Source organism: Thermobia domestica, chromosome 2 (assembly GCF_964235325.1).
Source record: "Thermobia domestica chromosome 2, izTheDome1.hap1.1, whole genome shotgun sequence".
Lineage (NCBI taxonomy): Eukaryota > Metazoa > Arthropoda > Insecta > Zygentoma > Lepismatidae > Thermobia > Thermobia domestica.
This window is the reverse complement of record NC_137455.1, coordinates 265,451,253-265,477,903: the sequence shown is the minus strand read 5'-3', so window position 1 is coordinate 265,477,903 and position 26,651 is coordinate 265,451,253. Positions and strand designations below refer to the sequence as shown.

At 36.1% G+C, this 26,651-nt stretch overlaps 1 protein-coding gene across 2 annotated transcripts in view; it reads right to left on the bottom strand.

Annotated features, from left to right (window-relative positions):
• The window catches only part of LOC145678471 (NADH-quinone oxidoreductase subunit B 2-like), a 63,568-nt gene that overhangs the window by 1,267 nt on the left and 35,650 nt on the right, over positions 1-26,651 (bottom strand). For both annotated transcript variants that reach the window (XM_081748647.1, XM_081748648.1), the window contains exon 5: positions 7,588-7,711. In XM_081748647.1, coding sequence (XP_081604773.1) covers positions 7,588-7,711 — 124 coding nt within the window. The remainder of the gene's footprint in view (positions 1-7,587; positions 7,712-26,651) is intronic.

Here is a 26,651-nt window from a genome sequence, read left to right as displayed (position 1 = left end):
GCGCTGAACTGACATCACGCATATCTTTGTGTCGTTTTCCATTGACCCAGACCCATAAATGCCTTTGGCTACAATGGGCGCGTAAACATAGTCGCTGGCGTGCTGAGTGGCATAAGGCATGTTTGCGGGCCAGTATCGCTCCAGTCTGTTCTACAGGATGGTCTCATATGCATTAGACGCTATTACACAGTAGTAAGGGCAATCTACCAGCGTGCATTGTCAGGTGTCATGACGGTCGAACTGCACATGTAACAGATTGGTTGGATTAAGGTTTAGTGTCCTTTCCAGCAGCAAAGCTACTTGAGATGGTGACTAACAGCTCAACATAGGATCCGAACCACATAAGCTTAAACCGGGAATCGAACCTGGGTCTCCCGCGTCAAAGACTGGTACACTAACCATATAGTCACGAGGGAGCTCCAGCATGTGTGACGGAGTAGAGGCCATTGAGTGCAACCTCGCCGGTGATCGATACATCAGAGCCCTAGAGTTTGAAGTCATACTTTTCCTTCCGACAACTCCAGGAGTCATATTTCAGTAGATCAATGTCCAGCAATGTACCCCAAATCTGCAAGCCTTCTCCCATTAACGGCGAGTATCGGTGTTTCCTTTGCCTGAAAGATAGCCTGAAACGTACGGGATATGGTTGATAGGCACCTTATTTGTTACGATCTTAAAAGCACAGAGTGTCGGTATCTTCCGGACTCGCATATAAGCAGCATGGAGTTATCCCTCAGGAATACATTTTGAACCTGTTTGATTCGATGCCACGACGTGTAATGGCTCTGACTGCACTACGCGCAGGCTTCACGGCAGAATGGTTTCTTTTAAGGTTATAAGTGTTGTACAGTTCTAACATTAAAAAGTAGTATAATTTCATTCCAATCACCCGTGCTTTCTTTGGTGTTGCTCTTTTCACAAACAGCAATGTATTAATTTATACGTTAATGAATTCATAAAAACTTGCCAATTTCAACTGCTGTTAAGTGGCTGAATTATCACTTTTGACTACACTTTTCATTACTTACAATTTTTTTGTTTACACATAACGATTATTATTATTTTATTAAAGTCACATCATATGGAGATTTATTTATTATTTTACGTTAATATTGAGTATGTGCGAAAATTTGTATGCATTTGTAAGAAGTCACCATAGCTGAGTATCAAATTCAACGATGGCGCTGCCAGTGCATGAATCTGTAATCAAGTAAACGGGAAACCTTATAGAGTAGTAACAAACAGTGAACGTGGACGAGTAGCTCTTCTGAGACAGAGTCACGTGGACGAAATGGAAATCTATACGGAAGACAGAGGACGCAGAGCACTTTCTAGGTTCGATATAGACGGCCGCGGCAGCTTAATATTTGGCAAGGGCATGAGAAAGAAGCAGTTGATAGCACATATCATTCATGGTTTCGAAATTTCAGGGACGGAACAAAGTTTGTCAAGATTAACCATGGTCTGGTTATCCAGTAGGATAGTCCGAAAGGGATCTTGTCTAAACCATAACAAATAGCCGAAGGCAATTGTAACTAAACTAGTGGACACTTTCCAGGTGCATGGGACAACGATCGAAATGTGACATAATATCCTGGGTTTCAACAAAATTCAATCGTTGGGTTCCACATCAGCTGAGTCTAAATCAACGAAAGGACTGAGTGCAGAATAGAAACTTTCTTTTTTTTTTTTAAGTGAATGTGTAGATGGTTTTACTATTTTCTGGTAACTGTTTGACTATTTGAGCACACTACCAACAGAAAGTTCCGAAACGCTACATCTAGTAGTAAGCGAATTCACACTATGTGCATATATGTGAATATTACAACTCACTGATGCTAATGCTCACCACTTATCTTCCATTTTTATATTTTTTTAGTACTTTAAAACAGATTTATTTTTACCGTAATATTCTATAGCCCAACCGGAATGATTTTATCGCTGATCAAGTCGGAACAAAGTCATCACATAGTCAAATCCAGAACACATTAGTTACAAATAACGGATTGTAGATAAGCTGCAGTAACTAGATACCAATGCAACGCTGCGTTAACGCATAAATTCCGGTTATTTCAAGGTTTCGGACATGAAGTCACTGTAGACGGGACATAGAACCTTATATATAAAAATGAATGTTTACTTGTCCGGTATACAAATCCACACCGTTGACTTGACATATCTCAAAGTGATTTTATTGAAGTGATCGTAGATTATTTAGAACTTTTTAAAGTGTACCCTAAGGGGAAGGTGTTTCAAAGAGGAAGAAGTGGTTTAAAATATATACCAAAAATGGAATATCTCAAGGTATTAGGAAAATGAAACTCGGTATGTAACCTAATTTCTAAGATCAAGTTGACATACATATATAACTTACAATCGGGGAAAAAAATGTGTGCTGATAAGACACTGCTAGGGGGTGAAGAGGATGGTATGTAAAAGTAATCGAAAATGACCCATATTAGTGCTGAATCAAAAGTTTTCGGGGTTGCTGGGATGAATAGTGACACTTCTAATGTCATCTAACTCCAACCTCCATGTGTGTGTGTGTGTTGGGGGTGGGAACAAGAAATGCCCAAAATGACCACGATTAGTGTCGAATCCATAGATCTCGGCATGGGCGTCTCTGGCATGTTAAAATGGGGGGGGGGGGACGACTAGAATGCTAGTAGACCCTAACTAAAGTTACGTCAAAAATATGAGTAAACTGGAATCTAATTTACTAACGGGATCCGCTCTTTCTACCTTTACCAACACCATTCGTCATAATTTTCTTCCATTACTGGTAGGCTACTTGCCGAAAAAAAAAAAAAAAAATAAATTAAGTTTATATATAATATGGTTCTTAGATAATTTCTTCACATTGACATTCCTGCCGGTGAAACTCGAGGATCAACATAAAACTTTGCAGATATATATAGGGGTAAGCACTGACCACTATAGAGTGGGTCATTCCCGTGTAAAATTTATTTTGCGCAGATAGCGCTACCTATAAACAAATAACATCAATTCAGTTTTGAGGCAGGAAAACAACATGAAGTATGATGTATGTGAACTCTCGATGACAAGTATAGTAATTGCACACGACAAGTAGTTACTCAAGTTCTTTATGTTGTTAAGAAAACAAATAGGAATCAACAAAAGTGTACATGCGAGTCTAAAATGAAACGACGAAACAAAGTAAGTTTGCAGTATGAACACCTTAATATAGGCATATCTGCGTACTGCGTATATTCTTCAGTTTCATGTCCACAAAGATCAAGTCCAAAGTTGTAGACTACGTCAATCACGTTTGGAAGCTTCCAACTGGAGATTTAACCTGATACCCCGATTTTTACCAGGCATAACAAAGCATCGACTGATAAACTCGAGCTGGCAGTTGATTATATATTACAGAATGCACGTTCATTATGAAACACCTATCACCAACTTCACTAGGGGCTTGTCAAAGCGTAAGTAAGCGAACATAGTCGGTGATTCTTTTGGTGTAAAGTTTGTATTGCCGAAAAAAATACGACATCGAGTGGTTGAACATATCAGGTGGTCTTGGGAGGAATTATTTGCAAATCAATGTCCTCGGGAATAGCCTCTGCGAGCAAAGTGACATCCTTATGACCGGACCATGAATCACAAAGTAATACAGAGTGTTCGTACATGTTTCCTGCTAGAACACTTTGGGAAAAATGCTTCAGATGTTCTTTGGCTATTTTACCACTACTGCTAGCGTCGACAAAACAGATTTTTGGGACATACTTGCTAAACATTCACTGACATCTGGGACGAAAGTGTCCTTGTGGCTCCTGAAAACAAATGTTTGACTTCTTCGCAAGTTTCCCTTCTATGAATATCGCAACATCAATGGTATAGCTGTAATTCGTGCTGCACATTGAATAGTTCTAACAGTGTCTTTCTCCCCTCTTTTCGATAAAGTAGCACGAGATGACAATTCATAATTAAACTGACTCTGGTCACAATTCCATACACTGGCTGTAGGCAAACGATGCAAATGTATGTAATTGTTTGTCCTTTTTTGTTGAAAAGGTCGTAATCGTTCGTGAAATAATTACTGCTTATTTCTTAAGATTTTCAATGAAAATTGGCAACGCTTTAAAAGCGATAAGCCAACTTCTTTTGCTGCTTGGAGAGAACAGCACTGTAAATGCCAGTAATGCACTGATGTTCCATGCTCTCGTGTTTCGTCAAATAATCTGATGATTTCACATTTCACTGTCTGGAGGTTCATTTTCCGATTCCCTTTGAATGAAGCGGAGTTCGTAGACAGCGTGTATCCATAATCCAAAATAGATTTCCAGTTACATAACGGAATAATTTTCTTGTGTCGTGTCAGAAGCTTCGTATACAAGTTGTATCCTCCTTTATGATAATCCTTGTAGATACTCCGGATTTCCTCGTCAATATCTGCGATGAAACATCTGTTCTTTTCAGTTCTCGTGGTGGAGATATGTCGTATTCGCTTTGACTATTGCCTTGTTCCCGTTCTGAACAGCAATCATACACATCTTCCTGTGTCGTGCCATTTTCTTCATCATCATCTGTCGAGTGTCGATGTGTGTATCATTTCTAATTCATTTTCGTACTCATTGATTATTAAATTGCACAGAAATGTCGCAAATGACTCATCTTCTGCTCCAACTGATGTTTTATGATTAAATCTGCGCCTTAGTTTGCCTTTTAACAGTTCAACTATATGAACGGGGTTAATGCCAACAGCCAGCCCCATTTTTTCCACACTGACTACATGTAACACTAATTGGAGCTTACTACCACACACTGATGCACCTGACGGATCTTCACTCAGCGCCTACAACGCGGAATCTAACAACCAGTATTTCGAAGGATAGGCGGTGCTGTCGGGGAAAAACGAGTTTTACACGGGGAACATGAAGCACGTATGGCTGATTGTCAATTTGCCTGCATACTGAAGGTACGGAGAATAAAGGAAGCTTCTTGCAGAAAAGTCGCCGAATGGTTTCAGGTATATGGAAAACCATGTGGATTTCTAACCAGATTTCTCACGAAATGCTGCAGACGTAATGTCCTTCATGAGATACGTCTGGGTTTCGGAGAAAATTCAATGTATAACGAGGCTGTAGACAGGTCATGTTCTTTCACCAATTTAAGTTCTTCCAGTGTTTCAAGTGACACTTCCAGGGACTCTACAGAGGACATAAGAAACTAGGGATTTCATTCCTATAACGGCTTTCTCAATTTTTACTGGATGTATGTTTTGTACATATATAAAAGCCGCTCAGGCAAATGCATGTTTTATAGTTTAATGTATTTCTAGTTCGTTTTCTACGTTTATCGTAAATTACAGTAGTTGTAAATGAGATTTCCTAATAAAGTACAATGTCCCTAAAATGCTCATATGTGAACATAAGGCTCGTCTCAAGTTTCAGGTTTTGTTTCTTTTAAAGAAAGAAGACCAAAAAGTAAGCTTTATATTCCGGAATATTCTATCTCCTACTTCTTACTCCACTCAGCTTGGTGAAAAGTCAGCGAAAATGCTTAATTCTTTCTTTCTTTACTGCTATGTACCAGCGTGGAACTTTTCTCTAGTAAGTGAATTGTTTTCCTTATGTACTTCTTTAGTGCCACATACAACTATATTCTACAACATTTTGTCTTTTATTCTAATGCCTGTAACATCTCTCGAAAAGCATTTTTTTTGGGGAAATGGACGAGTTGAGCCTATCTTATATCACCCTGGAAATTAAATTCACACTAATCACCCCTAACACTAGTATAAGGATATATTTCCTCGTCTTTATGTTTCCAGACTACTGCATGGTTCCTGCTTATTTGGGGAGCACGAATTTTCTAACTTTTGCAGATTTTCCAGGTCACGATTTACAGGTTTCCAGGTCTATTTATAAGGTAAAAAAGCAAGTATTTTTTTTCGTATCTCCTCATCAACTATGCATTATATATATATTTATTTTATAAAATATCCTCTATCAAATAGTCGGGTAAGGTAAAAAGAGAAATGGTTTCTGAAAAAAAAAAAAAATGTTCTCTGACACTTTTTTCAGCTTTTCGTGGAATTCCCTGACTTTCAGATTTGCAGGTTTTCCAGGTTGGCGAAAACCCTGTTTTGTGTTCTAAATTATTGTGTGCTACACTACTACATGTTAAAACAGTTAAAGAAAAAAAGGTTAGAAGCTCACTGTCTTGTTTACTCGCACTTTCGATGTGGTTTTTTTCTTCTTGCGGACTATACTACTGAATCTACTACATAGCTTCTTAGCATCTTTCCTTCAAGAATACTTTCCGCAATACGGATAGATTTGTCGACATTTTTGGCTATAAAATGAACATATATCACGTCAAAAGTAGTCTACGAAGTAAATAAATTGCATCATAATGTAAACAGATTGAAGAGTTACCTTTATTAATAAACTCAAAATATACTTATTTTGCTCCTCCCAGCTATTATATATGTTTAAAAAATATATTAGGAGTCAAATTTTCGCTGACAGCTGTCAGTATTGTGAACAATTACATAAGGAAGATTATTTTGTAGATAGGATTCAGGGAAACTAATTAAAAAAATAATTAAAATGTCTTGCTACTCCACATAATCATCTCTTTCCATATTCAAGTGGTTGGTGGTGATGGTGAAGGTGTCAATGATGTTATTCCACAGTACCGATGTCCGACCTTAATCCTGATCTTGCGTCAGAATGAAGAAAGTCTCGACTGCCTGTCTATGAACAATGAAATTTATGGATCAACTTCACTTTATCAATATGCTTCATCTCTTTTAGTTGTTTCGACGGTCCCGATGTTAAGGTATCGTTGCATTTAGTATTCCGAATATGTTCTTTCAGTTTAGTATGTGAGTTTCGTTTTGTCATGCCTATACAAGTATCTCGGCATGTAGATGAGTATTCACACACACCTGCGGAACAAAGTAGATCAGTGACGAAACTTTCGTAACGTAAAGTTTTTCTTTATGTTCTTTGGTGCACTAATGTAATGTTAAAATAATGCTTCCTGAAAACTTCTAATTTGTTTCAAACCGAATGAAATAAAGACATATCTGTCCATCTTACAGTATATTTGTTATTTTGTCTTTATCATAGGTACGAAGAATTAGGCTCTACCAAAAACTTCCTAATGCAGTTTATGTTATATTTGAATGTCTCAATATTTGCATATATTTACTGAGTGTCTGCCGTATCTATCCAATAAATTTTGGGTGTGGAATTTATTCCCTTTTCTATATACAAAAATATCCAGAAAATCATACGCCCTCCTCCTTTGTTGTGCCATCTTTGTAAATTCTGCAAATTGTATGCTCCTTTGGTAGATTGGTCTAGTACAATATATGTCTAACAACAGATATCTACTCCTCTCACGTCTTCTAGCACAGTGAGTTTCCATTTGAGAACCAATGGAATACATAATACTTTTACTTTGTGGCCTACTAACTCTGAAGATATATATATATCTCAAGGTATGCAGTTTTCAAGACGTAGTAAACATACAGTGCAAAATGCATATGAGAATAGGTGAATATGTCCCAAATGAAAATCAAATTATAGTGAATAGTTGTTGCAATCTTACCAGGTACATATATATCCACAGGGATTATTCTATCACAGCCTCTAACAACAGAATAGGAATAGTGGTAGTAGCCACCTCCATTTGCACAACTTCCCATGGAAATTACCCATCGCGGTTCAGGCATCTACAACGAAACAATATAAATGCTATATTAATTACATGCACTTAGGAAAAAGTAAACAGCTGAAGGTAAGATAAATACAGAACGTCAATGATGATTTAATGACAGAAATTAAATCATGTTAAATAATTAGATAAAAACTTATCAGTGACTGCGTCTTGTTAAATTTTTCCTATGTAGCTTCAATAGATACTGGTCTTCTTCGGTAGGACAGAGTTACTAAAATTTCACTATCACAAATTATAGATTATCTTGTATTTATATGCAGGCTCAAAACAGCTGAAGGATGAGATCAGTAACCTTAAAAAACCAAGAACTTTTATTCTTCAGAATTCTTGATGGGTGCAGCTTCCTAATACCAGTTTGAGGTACTCTTAATACATACCTCTCAGAAATGTTAATCAACTTTGCACAGCTGTCTATGTATAGCTTATACTGCAAAAAATTCTGGCAAACCCAAGAGAACCCTACCTCTGAATTTTTAAATAACTCTTTGGATGAGAGGAGTTTGAATACAACACTGATCAAGGAAATTCATGTATTCTCATGTAACAGAATGATTAGCACATTTAAGTGCGTAGCAATGGCAACCATAGTCCTAATTCTATACTCATAGGAAAGCAAATCAAGTTTTCATTTCTAAAGGTCATAGATGTAGTGAATATTATGAAACTAATTAACCAAATAAATATGGATAATACGATTAAAAGTTCTTCCACATAACTTTTTTTTTTTTTTAAAGAAATACAAGGATACAATGTCTAAATTCAACCCTCCCTAACCTTGATGTACTAGAGAGATGAAACCACAACAGCTGTACGCTACCTCAATGTGCAGTAGTGTATAAAACGTAGGTGCAAGTAGCACACGAAACTCTATCATATGTTTACAACAGAAACATGCTCTGTGCAGTACATTCCATCGGAATGGACAGTCAGTTTTCATACTTGCAGATCTAAAAAAAATTTAGTATTGATCTTTTAAAGGGAATTAAACTCTCTCCTCCGTAAGAAATGCGTCAGAAAAAAAAAACTCTCAAATGGCACAACTCCAAGCTACAGGTCAATTCAAATATGGTACTAATTTGCAGACAATCGAAGATGAAGTAAATCACAGGTAACTTGTGACATGAGCGTTGTCAAACTGGATAAGAAGCCGTTTTCTGTTCATTGTTGTGAGTAATGATGTCGAAAATCTGCGTGTCGCTACGATTGTTCGGCGTCAATTTTGCACTGACAGAACGAGAATGATTCACCTGGCTCTCCGTACTTCATCACCGAAAATTAGCACGACTTTTCATCAGAATATTCTCATGAACTATAACGTAAGTAGGACCTAAACTGGGCTAGCTTTGTTTAGAATCCAACAGAAAATATTTTGCTAATTTTTTGAATAATAATAATAATAATAATAATAATAATAATAATAATAATAATAGCATCAAAAGTGGTCAAGAAAGGCACAAAACTGATTGTAATAATTATCGCGGCATCTCTCTTCTGTCAACATCTTATAAAATCCTCTCAAAAATTCTGTTAACAAAATTGACTCCATACGCACATGAAGTTATTGGAGATTGTCAATACGGATTTAGGTGAAATCGATCAATTAACGATCCGATGTTTACCGTTAGACAAACACTCGAAAAGAAATGAGAATACAGTACCTCTGTACATCAATTATTTATTGATTTTAAAAAGGCTTACGACTCAGTTAGGATGGGAACATTGTATACAACATTCTTACACAAGTTGGAATACCGAAAATGTTAGAATATTTAAGATGTGTTTAAATGAATCACAAAGTAAAGTCCGAATAGAAAATTCTTGTCTACGAGCTTTCACGTCGAAAATGGCCTGGAACAGGGAGACGAGTTGACGCCATTATTATTCAACTTTGTACTAGAGTACGCTATAAGGAAAAGCAAAGATTGCAACCAGCGCATAGAGATAAATGGTATTCATCAGGTTATGAATACACTGATGATGTAAATCTGATAGGAAATGAAATGAAATCTTTAACGTCCCACAGTTATGCCGGTTAGGCTAAAGGAGACGGTGATAATGAAAAATGAGTTAAATGGTGGAATGAAGAAAGTGGGAGGAAACGGGAGAGCTCCGAGAAAACCCACGAGCACGGTGTTTGCGCGAGCTGGGTTCGAACGAGGGACCCCAAGCATCGGAGGTGAACGCTCTACCACTGAGCCCCCCTATAAATCTGATAGGGAATGAAAAGAGGACAATAGAAAGAAATGCAAAGATTTTATTAAATGCTTGCAGAGACGTGGGTAAACGCAGGAAAACCTAAATACATGGAAATTCGCTGGGATCGTAATACAGTGAATTACGGATGCGTGAAAATATCAAATAATTCTTTCGACGAAGTAGATACTTTTAAATATCTAATATCAATATTAACAGACCAAAACCATATTCAAGAAGAAATTAAATGTCAACTGAAAGCAGGGAACGCGTTATTATTCTGTTCAAAACCTTTGTCTTGCAAATTCTGTCGAGGAATTTGAAGCTTAAAATATATAAAACATAATCATACTTTTGTGATGTAAGGGCGAGGAATATAGTAGCTAACTCCGAGAGAAGAACGTAGACTGAAAATATCAGAGAATAAAAGAGAGACGAATATTCGGACCCAAGAAGAACGGAAATGGGAAATAGCGAAAACTTCAAAATGAGGAACTGCATAATTTATACGATTTACCAAATATTGTTAGGGTCATGAAATCTAGGAAGCTCTGGTGGGTAGGTCATGTAGTCAGAATGAAAGGAAGTTGGAACATTCAAAATTTCAACTGGAAATCCAATCGGAAAACGATTATTAGGTGCAGATGGGAGGACAATGTTAGGATGGATCTCGCAGAAATAGAAATATAAAGTAGAAACTGGATTCAGTTGGTTAAGAATAGAAGTCAATGGAGAGCTTTTATGAACACGGTATTAAACCTCTGGTTTCCATAGAGTGAGAGAGTTCGAGTTAGTGGTTAATTTGTTAAGTATTATTGGAAAATTCTAGAATGATCTTTCTCATTTCCGCAAGAATACTGTTTCAAACGTACTCTTTCCTGTCTAAGTACACTATTTGGCTAAACCGATTTGGCATCCCGAAAAACAGAACAATTTATTAAAAATCCAGAGTGAAAATGTGCCGGATTGAGCCGCGAATAAGATTCGGGTATCCGATATTTCGTGCTGGTGTGCTAACTTTTATGCTACCTGTCCGCAACTTGAAGGGCCACAAATCAAATTCTTGAGGTCGGTAGTCTGGAAGTATGAGTACTGATACCAGGAGTGAAGGAGGAATGGGAGAGCAGGCACTGTATCGCCTCAGGTCTGATTCTAGGCTCAGTCCACTCTCCTTTGAGTTTCACTAAATCTGAACCTACAAAAATCATCTATAATAATAATAAAACCTGACCGAAGCAACCACTTATACGAAGGGCGTTCAATTATTCTTTCTTTTTAAGTTTAAAACCAAGTACCCCAGGGTGAGGGTAATACATATAGAAGGAACTGACAACCGTGTCCTCTTATTGGTAGGGGACACTCATATCGTGCGCCTATCTGAAGACCGTTATACAAGATGGAGGACAACAGTGAAATCGTGTACACGGAACAACGTGTAGAGTTGAAATTTCTAGTGAACAGGAGCACATAAACCAGTTGACATTTACAGAAGACTTCAGTCACAATGAAGTGATGAAATATTTAGCCACATTAAGACAATAAACGCTTCAAAGAAGGCCGTATGTTTTCAGTGAGGGTAGCGGTCGAGATGCATCCCAGTCCATAGCAGTAATTCCTGGGAACATTCAGCGCGTTGAACAACACTGAAAATCGTCGCATAATCTGTCGTGATATTGCAAAGATGTTTAATTTTTGGTTAGGAGAAGTAAGTACAATAAATTTTGGCTATTTTCTGTTCCAAAAAGTGAGTGAAAGCTGGGTTCCAAATAGTTTTCCTCTTTTGACTGGGACAGAATAGCTGAAGTCTGCACTGAATTGAAGGTCCGCCAAGTGATTTCCATCTGCTGGAACCCTCAAAGAATTCCTCGCAGGTCAACAGTTTTACGTTGGCGACCAAATGAAGCATGCGGTCCTAGAATGGTTCAGACGTACTGACAAATCTTTCTATGACGAAGCACGCTGGGATAAATGTATAATTGTAGCAGCGGGAAAAATAAATATTTTTTTTTTTTTAATTTTTTTTAAAGCCCAGGATTGACTTGAATTCCCTTCGTAATAACGGAACTGTAAAACAGATTAGTGATTACAAGTGGTGCTTTAGTCAGATTTTATTTTTATTTTTTTGAACACAATTCCAAAGCTACAATGAGCACCATTCAGCCAGGAAAATTGGTTGACTCCTGTTTTCTGATATAAATAAATATTCACTTCTCACATACGAGGGCAACTCTATATATTTTGCAACACGCAAGTATTATAAGAGATAAAGCAATGATTTTTCACTTTTTCTTCGTTACAGGTGAGACACATCTGGAGTATTGAAAACATACGCAACTGCATTGTCCAATCTATGAGTTTTGTGTTCGAGTGACATTTGTGACGAAAAGTGTGATTGGAATGGAGCTGTCACGCGAAGCATTTCGAGCCATAATTAACTATGATTTTCGCGTTGGCTTGAAAGACTGTCAACAAAGATTGAGGTCAGCGTTTGAGGATACCGCTCCATCGTATACAACAGTGTTTAGATGGTACAGTAAAACCTGTGAACTTGGCCACCTCTCTAAGTTGGCCACCTGCTGATCTTGAACCTGCATTTTCCCATAAGACATCGTTACTTATTACCTTGTAAGTTGGCCACCTGTCTATCTTGTAAGTTGGCCACATTAAAGCAATGTTTACTCTATAATGATAAATTACCTGTGTATCTTGGCCACTCAAAATACCGTTCTGTTATTTTTCTTAACTCTTTCGTATTCCCATATGAAAGGCAGATGTTCTGTATTTGTAACTGGACACAAAGAAGCATAGATTCGCACGATTTGTTCTTGGAGGTCAATGGCAGAACACTACCCTAATAAAGGGGTGGTGAAGGAAGATGTGAATATGAACAAACACCTACAGGAATTCAGGAAATGGTTGTACGTATTTGTTTACCCTGTCTGTTTTGGTAAAACCATTACCTATATCAGCTCCTTTCATCAGTGGGGACCTTTAGTAATTCCGGGAAATTCTCAAGGTTAAAGCTAACCATCTCAATTGCCAACTATTGGCACCTGACGGCTTGTCGAAAGGTAGCGGAGGTTTTGAGATATGAATTACCTTAAGATTTTCTAAAAATATATTTTGCTCCGAGGAAAACACTTGTAGCTCATTAACAGGAGGTAGTTAACTACAAAATTAGAACATGCATATGTGCCAAAAAGAATAAAAGAAGTACATCTAGAATGAACCACCATGAATAAATTTGTATAAAAACTGATTTGCATTTTTTTTTTTTTTCGAAATGTATCTACAGAAAACATTTGTCACTGTCGAAAAAAAGTAATATAAATTGCACATAAATTGTTCAATTTATAATTTTGCTTTTCTTGCTTTAATCTTAATAACTCAGTGTGCTACAATATCAATTTCAATAAACTGCCTACATATGTTTCTATTTTATGGTTGTTCGTGTTGTTGTGTTTTCAATCCGAATAACTAAGTGTGCCAGACTAATTTTCAGGAAGGTACATATATTAAACATACTGTAGTATTTTTTTTAGTGCTGTATATTATGATTACTCTATATACATTATTTAAAAGTAGCTGTCGTACCATTGCTTATTAAAATTTTACGATCAAGTAATACTAGAAATCCTATTCTAAAAATACACCAATCACACTTATTTTCTGTAAGTTGGCCACTTTTCAATAGAACCGATGATGGCCAACATAGACAGGTCTCACTGTACAAGGACTTTCAAAGAGGTCGGAGGTCTTTGCAAAATGAAGCCCGTGAAGGAAGACCTCCATGTTCAACAACGTCGGATTTAGTGACTCTATGCAAGACATGGTCTCTAAAGATCTAAGATGTACCTATGCAATGATAAAGGAGGCACTTGGCATTGGATCCTCGTCAGTGCACACTATTTTACACGAGCTGAGTTGATTTTGATTTTAACGTCCCTTTCAGCAGCAAGGCTATATGAGACGGGACCTACTAATTAACGTGGAATCCAAACCACATGAGCTCCTGCTGGGAATCGAACCCGGGTCTCTCACGTCAAAGGCGCGTATGCTAACCGCTTAGCCACGAAGGAGCTCAATTTTACACGAGTATCTCAAACTGAAAAAGGTAGTTTCTCGGTAGGTACCCCATCAATTGTCTGATTTTCAGAAAGCAGTGAGATCAGAATTGCTCGTGAAACCCTACCCTGGATATGTTAAACCAAGGTGGACGCCAGCTGATTTCTAAAATTGTGACAGATGATGAAACCTATGGATGCATGATGACCCGACGCCAACTACTGTAAATAAAATAAAACAAAATAAAATAAAAAAACAGACGATGAAGAAAGTAATGTACGCTGTGTTCTTCTGAAGCACTGTTCTTGTCGCAGTTATTAGGTTACAAGAACAGAAGACGGTTACAGCAAACTGGTACACAGCAGTCTGTTTACCCCAAGTTCTTGGTTCCTTGAAAATCCGAGGTTTACTCTTCCACCACGAGAATACCTCCTCGCACACTGCAAAGCAAATAGTGCAGTATCTCCAGGCTCATCATGTTAAAATACTTCCATATTCCCTCTATTCTCATGATTTGGCTGTGTGTGACTTCTGGCTCTTCTTTAATCTTAAAAAACACTTGCGGGGACGTAGTTTTCACACAGAAGACGAAATTGAAGGGTCATCATGGAATTTTTCAATGCCGGACATTTGACTTGTGGCAGGAGAGATTAAACAAGTGTATTAATCTCCTGCAGGGAATTACTTTGAACACATGTAAAAAGGTTAGTACATAGGACGTCTAGTTCTCTTATATTGCAAAACTTTTGGAATGTCCCTCGTATGTCATGTAAATTATGCAGCAAAAGCCAAGTACAACTGCTGAGCTTACCCCTAAATCAAGTACTCGAGGTTAACAGGAAAATTAAACTGATGAAGCTATACGGTGGTGATTTGAGATACTAATTGTTGGTACCTGGTTTAAAAGCTCTTTCGAATAGCAGGAAGCAAGATAACAGTATCGGTAGAATTACGGTTATATCAGGTGAGACTTGAAACAAGTGAGTTTCGTTTTACACTACGAAAATAGACTTCTAAACTGTGCAAACTTAGTACCGAAACCGGATATAATATACCTAGAGCTTCCAGGTGTAATACATGGATATAAACAAAGATGGGACTTATTCTTGGGACGCTGAAACCAACCTCATTTCTTACTATCTCTTACTGTTCTTGTTTTTTATATGGAGATTAATATTCAAATCGGAAGTGATTAGCAGATTTCTACAATTTCCGGTTGCACCAAAGGAATAAATTCGAAGGTGGAACATATTTTTGCATACTGAATACACATCAAGAAACTGCTTCTCGATATTATCGATTTTTCACTAGATTTCTGACGCCCAGAGTGGAAACTGGAAATTGCAGATTTCCAACACTTCCGGTTTGAATAGACAAATAAAGGTCGAGATTGAACGTTTATTTGAAACGGTTAATCGATTTAAAAAAAAACGGTTTTCGCTCTCTTACCGTTTTTGCATTACGAAAATTAAGGTTGACACCAGAAACTGAAGATTTCTACCACTTCTGGTTTTAGTAGACAGATTAGGGTAGAGATGGAAAATATTTCAGAATATTTAATCAATTACAGAAAACACTTTCTCCCTATTTATTGGAGTTCTGTCTAATGGCGATTAACGTTAAAACTATAAATGATTCATTTATACCAGTTTTGAATAGAGTTAATAAAGTAAATGGAACTTATTGTTGGTACTAGAGTTGTAAATAGAAAAAAGTTTTTTTTTTTTCATTTTTTAAGACAAGTGTTCAAAAATGTTTGTAAGAACACATAGGAAACAACATAGTGCTCAGAATGTGATAAAGTTAGTTTCTAATATAAATTACAAAATAAAGAGCAATACAATTTTAACTCCCCCTTCTCCCTCGCCAAATTTTGTGTAACCAAATTTATGAAAAGCTGATCGTTTAAGCATATTTTCATTTTAGATATATTAACAGTTATGAGTTCCTAAAAATCATAATAAAAGAAATTGAAAACACAAGCATATTATTATTTCTACATACTTACATTTTTTGACGTTTCCAAAATTACGAACAGTGAAGAACACAAGAACTCATTTTATCAAGGTACATATTTGAAGTTTCTAAAAATTCAAACGAAAAATGAAGACTGAATAATTCATTATCTCTAGATTTGTTTTCTAGAAACTACATAACTGAAATAAAAAGATACTACAAAGAAAGAACTTATCGTTCCAGAGGACTAGCAAAAAATGACTACAAATGACGATCGGATTCACGTTTCAAAGTGTTAAAAAGAAACAAACATAAGATAACAAGATATTTCTTTTCTCGTTTCGTTGCTTGCTGGTCAACTATACATTAGCAGCTGTTTCCAATGCACAATAGGAACAATTACGATGTTAGCTACTAAAATAAGTAAGACAGTGTTTTGATTACTTCATGGAACTAAGACCTTATTTAGATTTATCGTTACATGTGGACCGGAAGGAAAAAATAAAGAATGTGCTGCATCGTTTTGTAGCTAATCACAATGCTGAAGTAAAAATAAATAAAATAAAACACAGTGCGTGATACTTTATTGAAGGTATTATTAACAAAACATTATCCGACAGGGGAATTCCTCACGTAAGAGCATATTTTTTATATATATAAATTTAAATGAGCGCATCCTTTCTTCAAGGAGGACGTTCCATTCAGTCACATGTCTTGCGTTCAGTGTCCGACCGATAGTGCATGTACCAGTTTCAGGACAACCTTTGATCATCGTCAGTACGTTGTCTCCGAATTCAACTGTCGCGCATGGCGAGATATGTTCAAATTTCGACTTGGGAAGATTGAAGAGAGACTGTCTCTCGAAGGTGAAAATGGAGGTGTTGAAAAATACAGGGAAATGTACTTTCCTTTAAGGGAAACGGTTACGATACAAACGCCTCGCCTCTCGGCTATTACTCGTTACATCATAAATGAAGTGCAAATCTGCTAGCTCGTCGACAGACTAATCTGCCATTGTGCATGTACGGACAAACAAAAGCCATCAATTTTGCTTGAATGCAAACGTCTATACTTTTACACGACCGTGAACACCTGGACACAACCATCTACTGTTGAATACAGTATTTAATATCCCGTTATACAGCACTGCCACACGTAATACCAGAGCATTAGACCACGTGTAACACACGTAAGTTACACAGGTGCCAACTACAACATAGCCACGCTATTTGACGCGATTCTACAACAAAACTGCAAGAAAGCTTTCTGCGAGGGTCATAAAAAACGACCAGTTCCGTAGTGTGCGACCAAGGGCATCATGGCCTTAGCTGGAGTACTATAAGCTAAGTAACTTGTTCTTTCCTTCTTCCTGCTTCATGGTAAACATTAGCACGTCGAGAAAGATTTGTTTTCCCTTTTCTAAATGTGATTTCATCAAGCTTTCTTCCAGAACTTTTTTCCCGGAGCGACAAAATCAAAAGGTAAATGGACCGCCCTAGCACATTATTTTGGTATAGTCTCATTAGCAATTTAGGTTTTAGTAGCTCAAGGGTAAGAAGCAGTTGGTCAAGTCCAAGGGAGCGGAACAGTCCTCTCGAAAGTATCCCTGGAAGAAACACTGGATTCCATCAAATGGATATATCAAGTATAATGTCACAGTACATGTCTTTGTATTGTTATGCAACGCGCACAGAATTATTATCTCCTATGGAATTATATATTACGAAGAGGAGATCATTTCATGTAGCTTACCTTCGCCCAAATTGTATTCCTGTAGTTTGTGGGATTCAATGTTGTCATGTGGAGAATACCTCGTGCACTAACTCATCACATGCGATCTTTGAATTTTTAATATTACATGTTATGTTCCTTACATGTCACCTGACATGGCATCATATGCACAATCGTTCTAAACTTATTCTGGATGAAAGTAGTAATAGTTTCTTTTTCTTTTTTTTTTTTTCATTTTCACAGGTTCTTACCTTGGAAAGGATGCCATTTTATTTATCATTCATCACCATTAGCCTAGAAGCTATACATGTAATACGTTAAGGATCTCATTTCATTTCAGTTTTTCCTCCCAGAGTTTATTCTGTACTGAGACAAAGCAGATCAATTATACATGTGTATAGTGATGTGAGGTGGAACATTTTCCATTTCGGAAAATTTTCCGCTATATTTTCCGTTCTAAAAAAATATTAGTAACCAAGTAACAATTCCTCAGCAAACATAAAATTGGTTGAATTCATGTACAGAAATGTAAAAAAGTGAAAGATCGTTTAAAGAATCTGAAAATTTTCATGGATCTCACAATTTTCAGTAGTATGTAGGAACAAGTTAAACAATTTTTCATGAATCGAAATATTTTGTGTCTTATATGCAAAAATTGAAGAACTTTTTATGAGTCGGAAAATTTTCATCATTTTTAAGCAAAAAGTAAAACAACTTTTTGTGAATCGGAAAGTTTTATTGCTCTGTAGAAACAAGTGGAAGGAATTTTCATAGATCGGAAAATTTTCATCACGATGTAGAAGCAAGTGGAAAAAACTTTTCATAAGCCGGACAATTTTGGATATTATGTATAATGATGTTAGGTGGAATCGGAAAATTTTCTACAGTGGGAAGTAAATTTTACACAGTGTTTCTCTCTCTTCATCTGCGAGCTCCTTCGTTGCTAAGCAGTTAGCATACGCGCCTTTGGCATGGAAGACCTGGCTTCGATTCCCAGCGAGAGCTGATGTAGTTCGTATTTCACGTTAATCAGTTAGTCCCGTTTTATAAAGTCTCGCTGCTGAAAGGGACGTTAAACTTAAAATCAACTCAATTTATGTATGTATGTATGTATGTATGTATGTATGTATGTATGTATGTATGTATGTATGTATGTATGTATGTATGTATGTATGTATGTATGTATGTATGTATGTATGTATGTATGTATGTATGTATGTATGTATGTATGTATGTATGTATGTATGTATGTATGTATGTATGTATGTATGTATGTATGTATGTATGTATGTATGTATGTATGTATGTATGTATGTATGTATGTATGTATGTATGTATGTATGTATGTATGTATGTATGTATGTATGTATGTATGTATGTATGTATGTATGTATGTATGTATGTATGTATGTATGTATGTATGTATGTATGTATGTATGTATGTATGTATGTATGTATGTATGTATGTATGTATGTATGTATGTATGTATGTATGTATGTATGTATGTATGTATGTATGTATGTATGTATGTATGTATGTATGTATGTATGTATGTATGTATGTATGTATGTATGTATGTATGTATGTATGTATGTATGTATGTATGTATGTATGTATGTATGTATGTATGTATGTATGTATGTATGTATGTATGTATGTATGTATGTATGTATGTATGTATGTATGTATGTATGTATGTATGTATGTATGTATGTATGTATGTATGTATGTATGTATGTATGTATGTATGTATGTATGTATGTATGTATGTATGTATGTATGTATGTATGTATGTATGTATGTATGTATGTATGTATGTATGTATGTATGTATGTATGTATGTATGTATGTATGTATGTATGTATGTATGTATGTATGTATGTATGTATGTATGTATGTATGTATGTATGTATGTATGTATGTATGTATGTATGTATGTATGTATGTATGTATGTATGTATGTATGTATGTATGTATGTATGTATGTATGTATGTATGTATGTATGTATGTATGTATGTATGTATGTATGTATGTATGTATGTATGTATGTATGTATGTATGTATGTATGTATGTATGTATGTATGTATGTATGTATGTATGTATGTATGTATGTATGTATGTATGTATGTATGTATGTATGTATGTATGTATGTATGTATGTATGTATGTATGTATGTATGTATGTATGTATGTATGTATGTATGTATGTATGTATGTATGTATGTATGTATGTATGTATGTATGTATGTATGTATGTATGTATGTATGTATGTATGTATGTATGTATGTATGTATGTATGTATGTATGTATGTATGTATGTATGTATGTATGTATGTATGTATGTATGTATGTATGTATGTATGTATGTATGTATGTATGTATGTATGTATGTATGTATGTATGTATGTATGTATGTATGTATGTATGTATGTATGTATGTATGTATGTATGTATGTATGTATGTATGTATGTATGTATGTATGTATGTATGTATGTATGTATGTATGTATGTATGTATGTATGTATGTATGTATGTATGTATGTATGTATGTATGTATGTATGTATGTATGTATGTATGTATGTATGTATGTATGTATGTATGTATGTATGTATGTATGTATGTATGTATGTATGTATGTATGTATGTATGTATGTATGTATGTATGTATGTATGTATGTATGTATGTATGTATGTATGTATGTATGTATGTATGTATGTATGTATGTATGTATGTATGTATGTATGTATGTATGTATGTATGTATGTATGTATGTATGTATGTATGTATGTATGTATGTATGTATGTATGTATGTATGTATGTATGTATGTATGTATGTATGTATGTATGTATGTATGTATGTATGTATGTATGTATGTATGTATGTATGTATGTATGTATGTATGTATGTATGTATGTATGTATGTATGTATGTATGTATGTATGTATGTATGTATGTATGTATGTATGTATGTATGTATGTATGTATGTATGTATGTATGTATGTATGTATGTATGTATGTATGTATGTATGTATGTATGTATGTATGTATGTATGTATGTATGTATGTATGTATGTATGTATGTATGTATGTATGTATGTATGTATGTATGTATGTATGCATGCATGCATGCATGCATGCATGCATGCAAAGTGCAGAGAACATACATCGAGTTCATAGAATACAAATATCCCATTCTATTATTTAAAATTTCAATTTACAGTATAACCTCGTTAACACGAACTCGCTTAAGCCGAACACTCGGTTAGGACGAACAAAATTTCGGTCCCGGCATCGCTGTACGTTATCTTATAGGAAGTTTTATCGGTTAACACGAATTTCGGTTAGCACGAATTACGAACTAATTTTTAGTCCCTTGAGTCAGTAAAGGTTTTGATTTAACACGAACTTTTTTCTTCAGATCATTTTTCTTATTTCAGATTTCACTCCAGATCAGTTTTTGTCATACAGTATTTATACAGACGAAAATTGCCTTGTAAATACGAAGAAAAAAAAACAGAAACAGGTATCTTTCCTCTCTTATGAGGTGTTGATTCTGTCCTCCGTCAAGCGCTGAACATGCAGGTGCTTGGTAGACGAGCTGGCGACAGCTCGAGACAAAACATCTTCTCTCCCCTGTAACTCCAAACTGGTGACAGCTATCATAAATACCTTTCCGTTACTAGCGGTACTCACCCTGCTAGCGGAGTTATCAATTTTATAACTTGATCTGGATTTTCTGCGTGGAAACTTTTTTTTTAATCTTCGAAGATAGGATAATAAACTTACTGTAGGCCTAGTGTTTTCACTTTTCAGAGGATGGTACCGAGACCGAAACTAGTCTCGATCTCTATCTTAACTCGAATTTGAGACCGAGCCGTGCTTTTCGAAATCGAGACGAGACCGAAACTCTCAGTCTCGCCTCAATACAATTCTGTGGATGGTATCAAGACAGAATAGTCTTGGTCTCGTCTCGAATTTGGAACCGAGACGAGACCGAGACTACTCGGTCTCGTCTCGATACCATCTCTAGTGTTTTCTATGACATACATAATATACTGTAGTGGTATGTACAGTTTGTATACTGTAGTGCGTATGTATGGAGAAAATGTATTCGAATAATAACATTTGGGTCCCCGGTTAACACGAATTCTTTTAACACGAACTCCTGATTTTTCAGTCCCTTGGAATTCGTGTTAACGAGGGTTTACTGTATTAAAAGTCATGAATGGTTTCCGATTCATGGAAACATACTCCACTAATTCCTGCATCGTTGTTTAGCCGTAAAATTTATTGGTAATAAATATTATCTTAAAAAGTTTCATGAAGTGAAAATCTAACGATTTTTCATTTCAAGAATGTTTCAAAAACTTCAATGCGATCTTCCCTCAGAATCCACCTTTGATCTTACAATATTAGATTTCGGCAGTTTAATACGCATAAGACGGTTTTCTCATAGCTTTACTACTTTTATAGATTTACATTTTGCAACATTTATAAATAAGTAGATATAATAGAGAGAGAGAGAGAGAGAGAGAGAGAGAGAGAGAGAGAGAGAGAGAGAGAAACACTGTAAATTTTTACTTCCCAACTTGAAATATTAGAAAATTTTCTGGCTCCCGAAATCTAATTGGAAAATTATAATTCGTTGCTGTCTAATTTTCCTCTATAGGAATTTTATATCTCAATATCTCTGTAGAAAATTTTCCGATTCCCGAAAGGTAATTGGAAAATTATAATTTGTTGTTAACTAACTTTCCTCTACAGAAATTGAATTTTGTAGCTGAATGTGCAGTTAAATATAGTGGAAAATTTTCCACCTAACATCACTATACATAATATCCAAACTGTCCGGATTATGAAAAGCGTTTTCCCTTGTTTCTAGATCGTGATGAAAATTTTCCTATTCATGAAAATTCCTTACATTTGTTTCTACAGAGCAATAAAACTTTCCGATTCACAAAAAGTTGTTTTACTTTTTGCTTCAAAATGATGAAAATTTTCCGACTCATAAAAAGTTCTTCAATTTTTCCATACAAGACACAAAATATTTAGATTTATAAAACATTGTTTCACTTGTTCCTACATAGTACTGAAAATTGTCTGAGCCATGAAAATTTTGAGATTCTTTAAACGATCTTTCACTTTTTAACATTTTTATGCATGATTTCAATCAATTTTATGAATACTGAGGAACTGTTACTTGATCACTGATATTTATTAACGGAAAATTTTCTGGAAAAATAAAGAAAAATTTTCACCTCACATCACGGCTATACAACGATGTAGGAATAAGTGGAGTATGTTTTTATGAATCGGAAAATTTTCATCACTGCATGTGTCTCTCTCTTTCTAAGTGTTCTTCTAACTTGAACGATGTACTATTTCTTTTTATTGTTGAAGCAGTGTAAGTTCTTGATTGGTGTTCATTTTCCTCATTCAACACTTGATAAAATATCTGAAGGAATTCTCCAGTTACTTTGAGGGTCACTCTTTCGCCATCCCTGCACTACATCCAATTGTACATTAATGGAATCTATGACTAAAAATAATCGACAGGTTCTTTTACCTGACTTCAATCTGATAGTTTGTTCTCGAGTTATGACTCTTTCTGCATTTTCCGACAAATTTTCGGGTGGTCATAACACCGAAAGGAAGCACTTCTACAGCAAGTTGGTCTATACTTTTTGTCTTATCTTGGTGTCAGGAATCACCTCTCACGCGTTGTCAACCGTGCACATTAACACCCTGTATATACAGGGTGAGTCAAAAGTCCTTGGAAACCGTTATAATTTGAAGCCGGAAGGGAACAAGTGAAAAGTGAGTATGACAACTGATATTAGGTGAGGGGCCGCAACTTTTGGGGTATATGTCGATCATGGCTGCCAGTTGAATTTTTGGGGGAACATGTGGCATATTAAATAACACTAGCTCGAGCTCACAAATGCATTCTTTCTCCATTTTCAATGGAAAGCAGGACTTAGCACGGATAGACTAAATCAGAAGTGTTATTGTAACGAAGAAATAACATAAAATGTGAAAACTCTTTTAACAAACTGTCAAGATTTGAGAGTCGACAAACTTTACATTTTCGGGTACCGATTACCTCGAAATCCCGGTAGCCAGAATTTGCCCGAGATAGAGGAATTATATTTTTAAAAAATGACAATCTCTACAAAATGCAGAAGTCTTTTAGTCTAAGAAAAAAAGGAATTAAATCTCTCATTTCTAGTTTTAGTAGCCTTGTAAGAGGGAGGTTCAATAATTATTGTCCCCGGCATATTTAAAATACTTGAGCTGGCATGGCTGATGGGGTATATTGTAGCCTAATGTCTTACATGCCTATATGCTAAATTTCAGAACCATAGTTGCTTCATTAATATTCTTTTTTGTCGTTTCAGGTGTGAGAGGTGGCACGTAGCTTGAAAAATGGAGAAAACCGAACAACGAGCTGTCATCAATTATCTCCAGAGAAAGGGGTTAAGCCCAAAGGAGATTCATGAGGACATGATCAGTGTGTTGGGTGATGGGGCTTCTTCCTACCAGATAGTAAAGGACTGGTGCCGCGACTTCCGTTGCGGCAGGGAAAGCTGTCATCAGGCCCCTGGTCCTGGTCCTCCAACAACAGCATGCACCTCAGAAAACATTGATGCTGTGTATGATACGATTATAGCAGACAGACGAATCACGGTGCAAGTTAGCAGACATCATGCATATCTCTGTAGGCTCAGTGGAAACAATTGTGCATGAACTCTTGGGATTCAGAAAGGTGTCAGCGCGATGGGTACCCAAAATGTTATCTCGTGTAAATCAGAAAGACTGTTCGATGTTCAAGGGCTGGTTTGGAGGTTATGGGGGCAGACCTGAAACAGTTCTGTGATAGATTTGTGACAGTGGATGAGACGTGGCTCCACCACTATGATCCCGAGTCCAAACCATAGAGCATGGAGTGGCGGCACAGCAGTTCGCCTCCCTCACGCAAGTTCAAGGTGCAAGCATCAGCACGCAAGGTTATGGCCACAATTTTTTGGGATGCGAATGGTGTGCTCCTTATTGACTACCTGGAAGTTGGACACACTATCACGGGGGCCTATTATGCAGCCCTAATCGCTAAGTTATGCGAAGCAATTAAGGAAAATCGGCGCGGGATCTTGCAGCGTACAATGCTGTTCCACCAAGATAATGCTCCGGCCCACAAAAGCCATCTTACTGGTGCCGCAATCCATGCTGCTGGTTTTGATGTGTTGGAACATCCTCCCTACTCACCCGACCTCGCCCCTAGTGACTTTCATTTGTTCCCAAAGTTAAAGGAACACCTCAAGGGGAAGAAGTTTCACTCAAATGCAGCTATTATTGAAGCTTTGGAGGAATGGCTTACGGCTCAGCCAGAGACTTTCTTTGAAGCTGGCATAGTGGCTTTACAGCATAGGTGGAAGAAGTGCATTACTATGAAGGACTTTTTGGAAATAATACTGCTTATAGGTGAGGGACAATAATTATTGAACTACCCTCGTAGTTCTGAGTCTATGTAAAGTTACTGATAGAAATAAGAACAGTTAATTATGATTATTTTGAGAACATTCCAGTTTAACATCACAGGAATTTCATCTTTCGGTTTGCTTAGTTGGGAAAAATTATAGAGTATATTGCTATACTATGTAAAGTATGTGTACTGTCGCTGATTTCTGATGACAATCAGAAAGAGAACTAAAATATAAATTTCGGTATAGTTTTTTATAGGGGTGAAGTATAACTACTTTAACATTTTTTGGCTTAAAATGTTAGTTCGGGTTTATGTTCTTCCCCTTCAACCTTAGGTACGGAAATGGAAGAACACATTTAGATTTTGATTGTTGATAATTATATTCTATATCATAAATTTTCTATATCGATCTTCGGAGGGGGAAGGGGAGCGAGGTACTAGGAGACCCTAAGACTTGCGATAGATGGAGTAATGAAACTCAACTTTTACAATAAAATCTTCTAATGACAATTTCTTTATTACTACATGTTGCAATGTAAATAAATCCACTTGCAAATTTGCAAAATCATATACTGTAATTTCTTAGGCGCCAAAACTTTTCCGTTCCCGAAAAATAGAAACAAAAGCACCTTTCAAGAGGACGTGCCTCGAACTTTGACCTAGAATTTTTCATAAGCTTTTTGTTCCTCTCTCTCGGAGATTTCCATCCCTTTCGGCCTTTGGGACAGCTCATTGAAAAAAGTGCACCCCTTTCCGCTATATGCAGACATGCTCTTAGGCAGAGTCAGAGATTTTGAAAAGGAAACAAGTTTTCAATGATGATAACCATTATTATTATTATTATTTAACAGTTGGGTTTAAAAGTAGGGTCCCATCTCTTTAACTTGCATGAGAGGCCCGAAAGTCTGCTACGCCAATGGTGTTTCTTAGTGTGTTTCTCTTTTTGTTTCCTGTGGATGTTTGTTGTTGTGCTGTTTTTATATTAAACCTTTACATTATGTAACTTTTCTCTTTTCTTTATGGGTTTTTTTGATGAAGGAAAGAAACTGCTTTCCTCCGATATCTTTTTCTTACCATTCATCTTAAGTAAGATCATTTTGTAACTTTTTATATCATCCATTTCCCTCACTATAATAAAACCGTCATTCTTAACAATTTATTTTATTCTCTTATTTGCAGTTTACCAAACTGATATATTTGTAACAAAATTGAGGTTTGGTCCAACGCCTTTCTAATTCTCAACCAACCTAACGATCGCACTTTTGGGTTGCCTACTATTGCAGGAAAAGGAGAATTGTAGGTGGTAATGCACTTTCGGAGTCGTCCATACATTTAATTATATTCCACAACTAAGTACAAAACCCAGATTATAGTTCCTAAATATTATGCGGCAAACTTTAGTTTAATATTAATAGGTCAGAATAACTACTGAACTAACAACGACATAGTCTTTCAAATGAGTCAAGTTATGGTCAACATAAAGAAAAAGGAGTATATTTA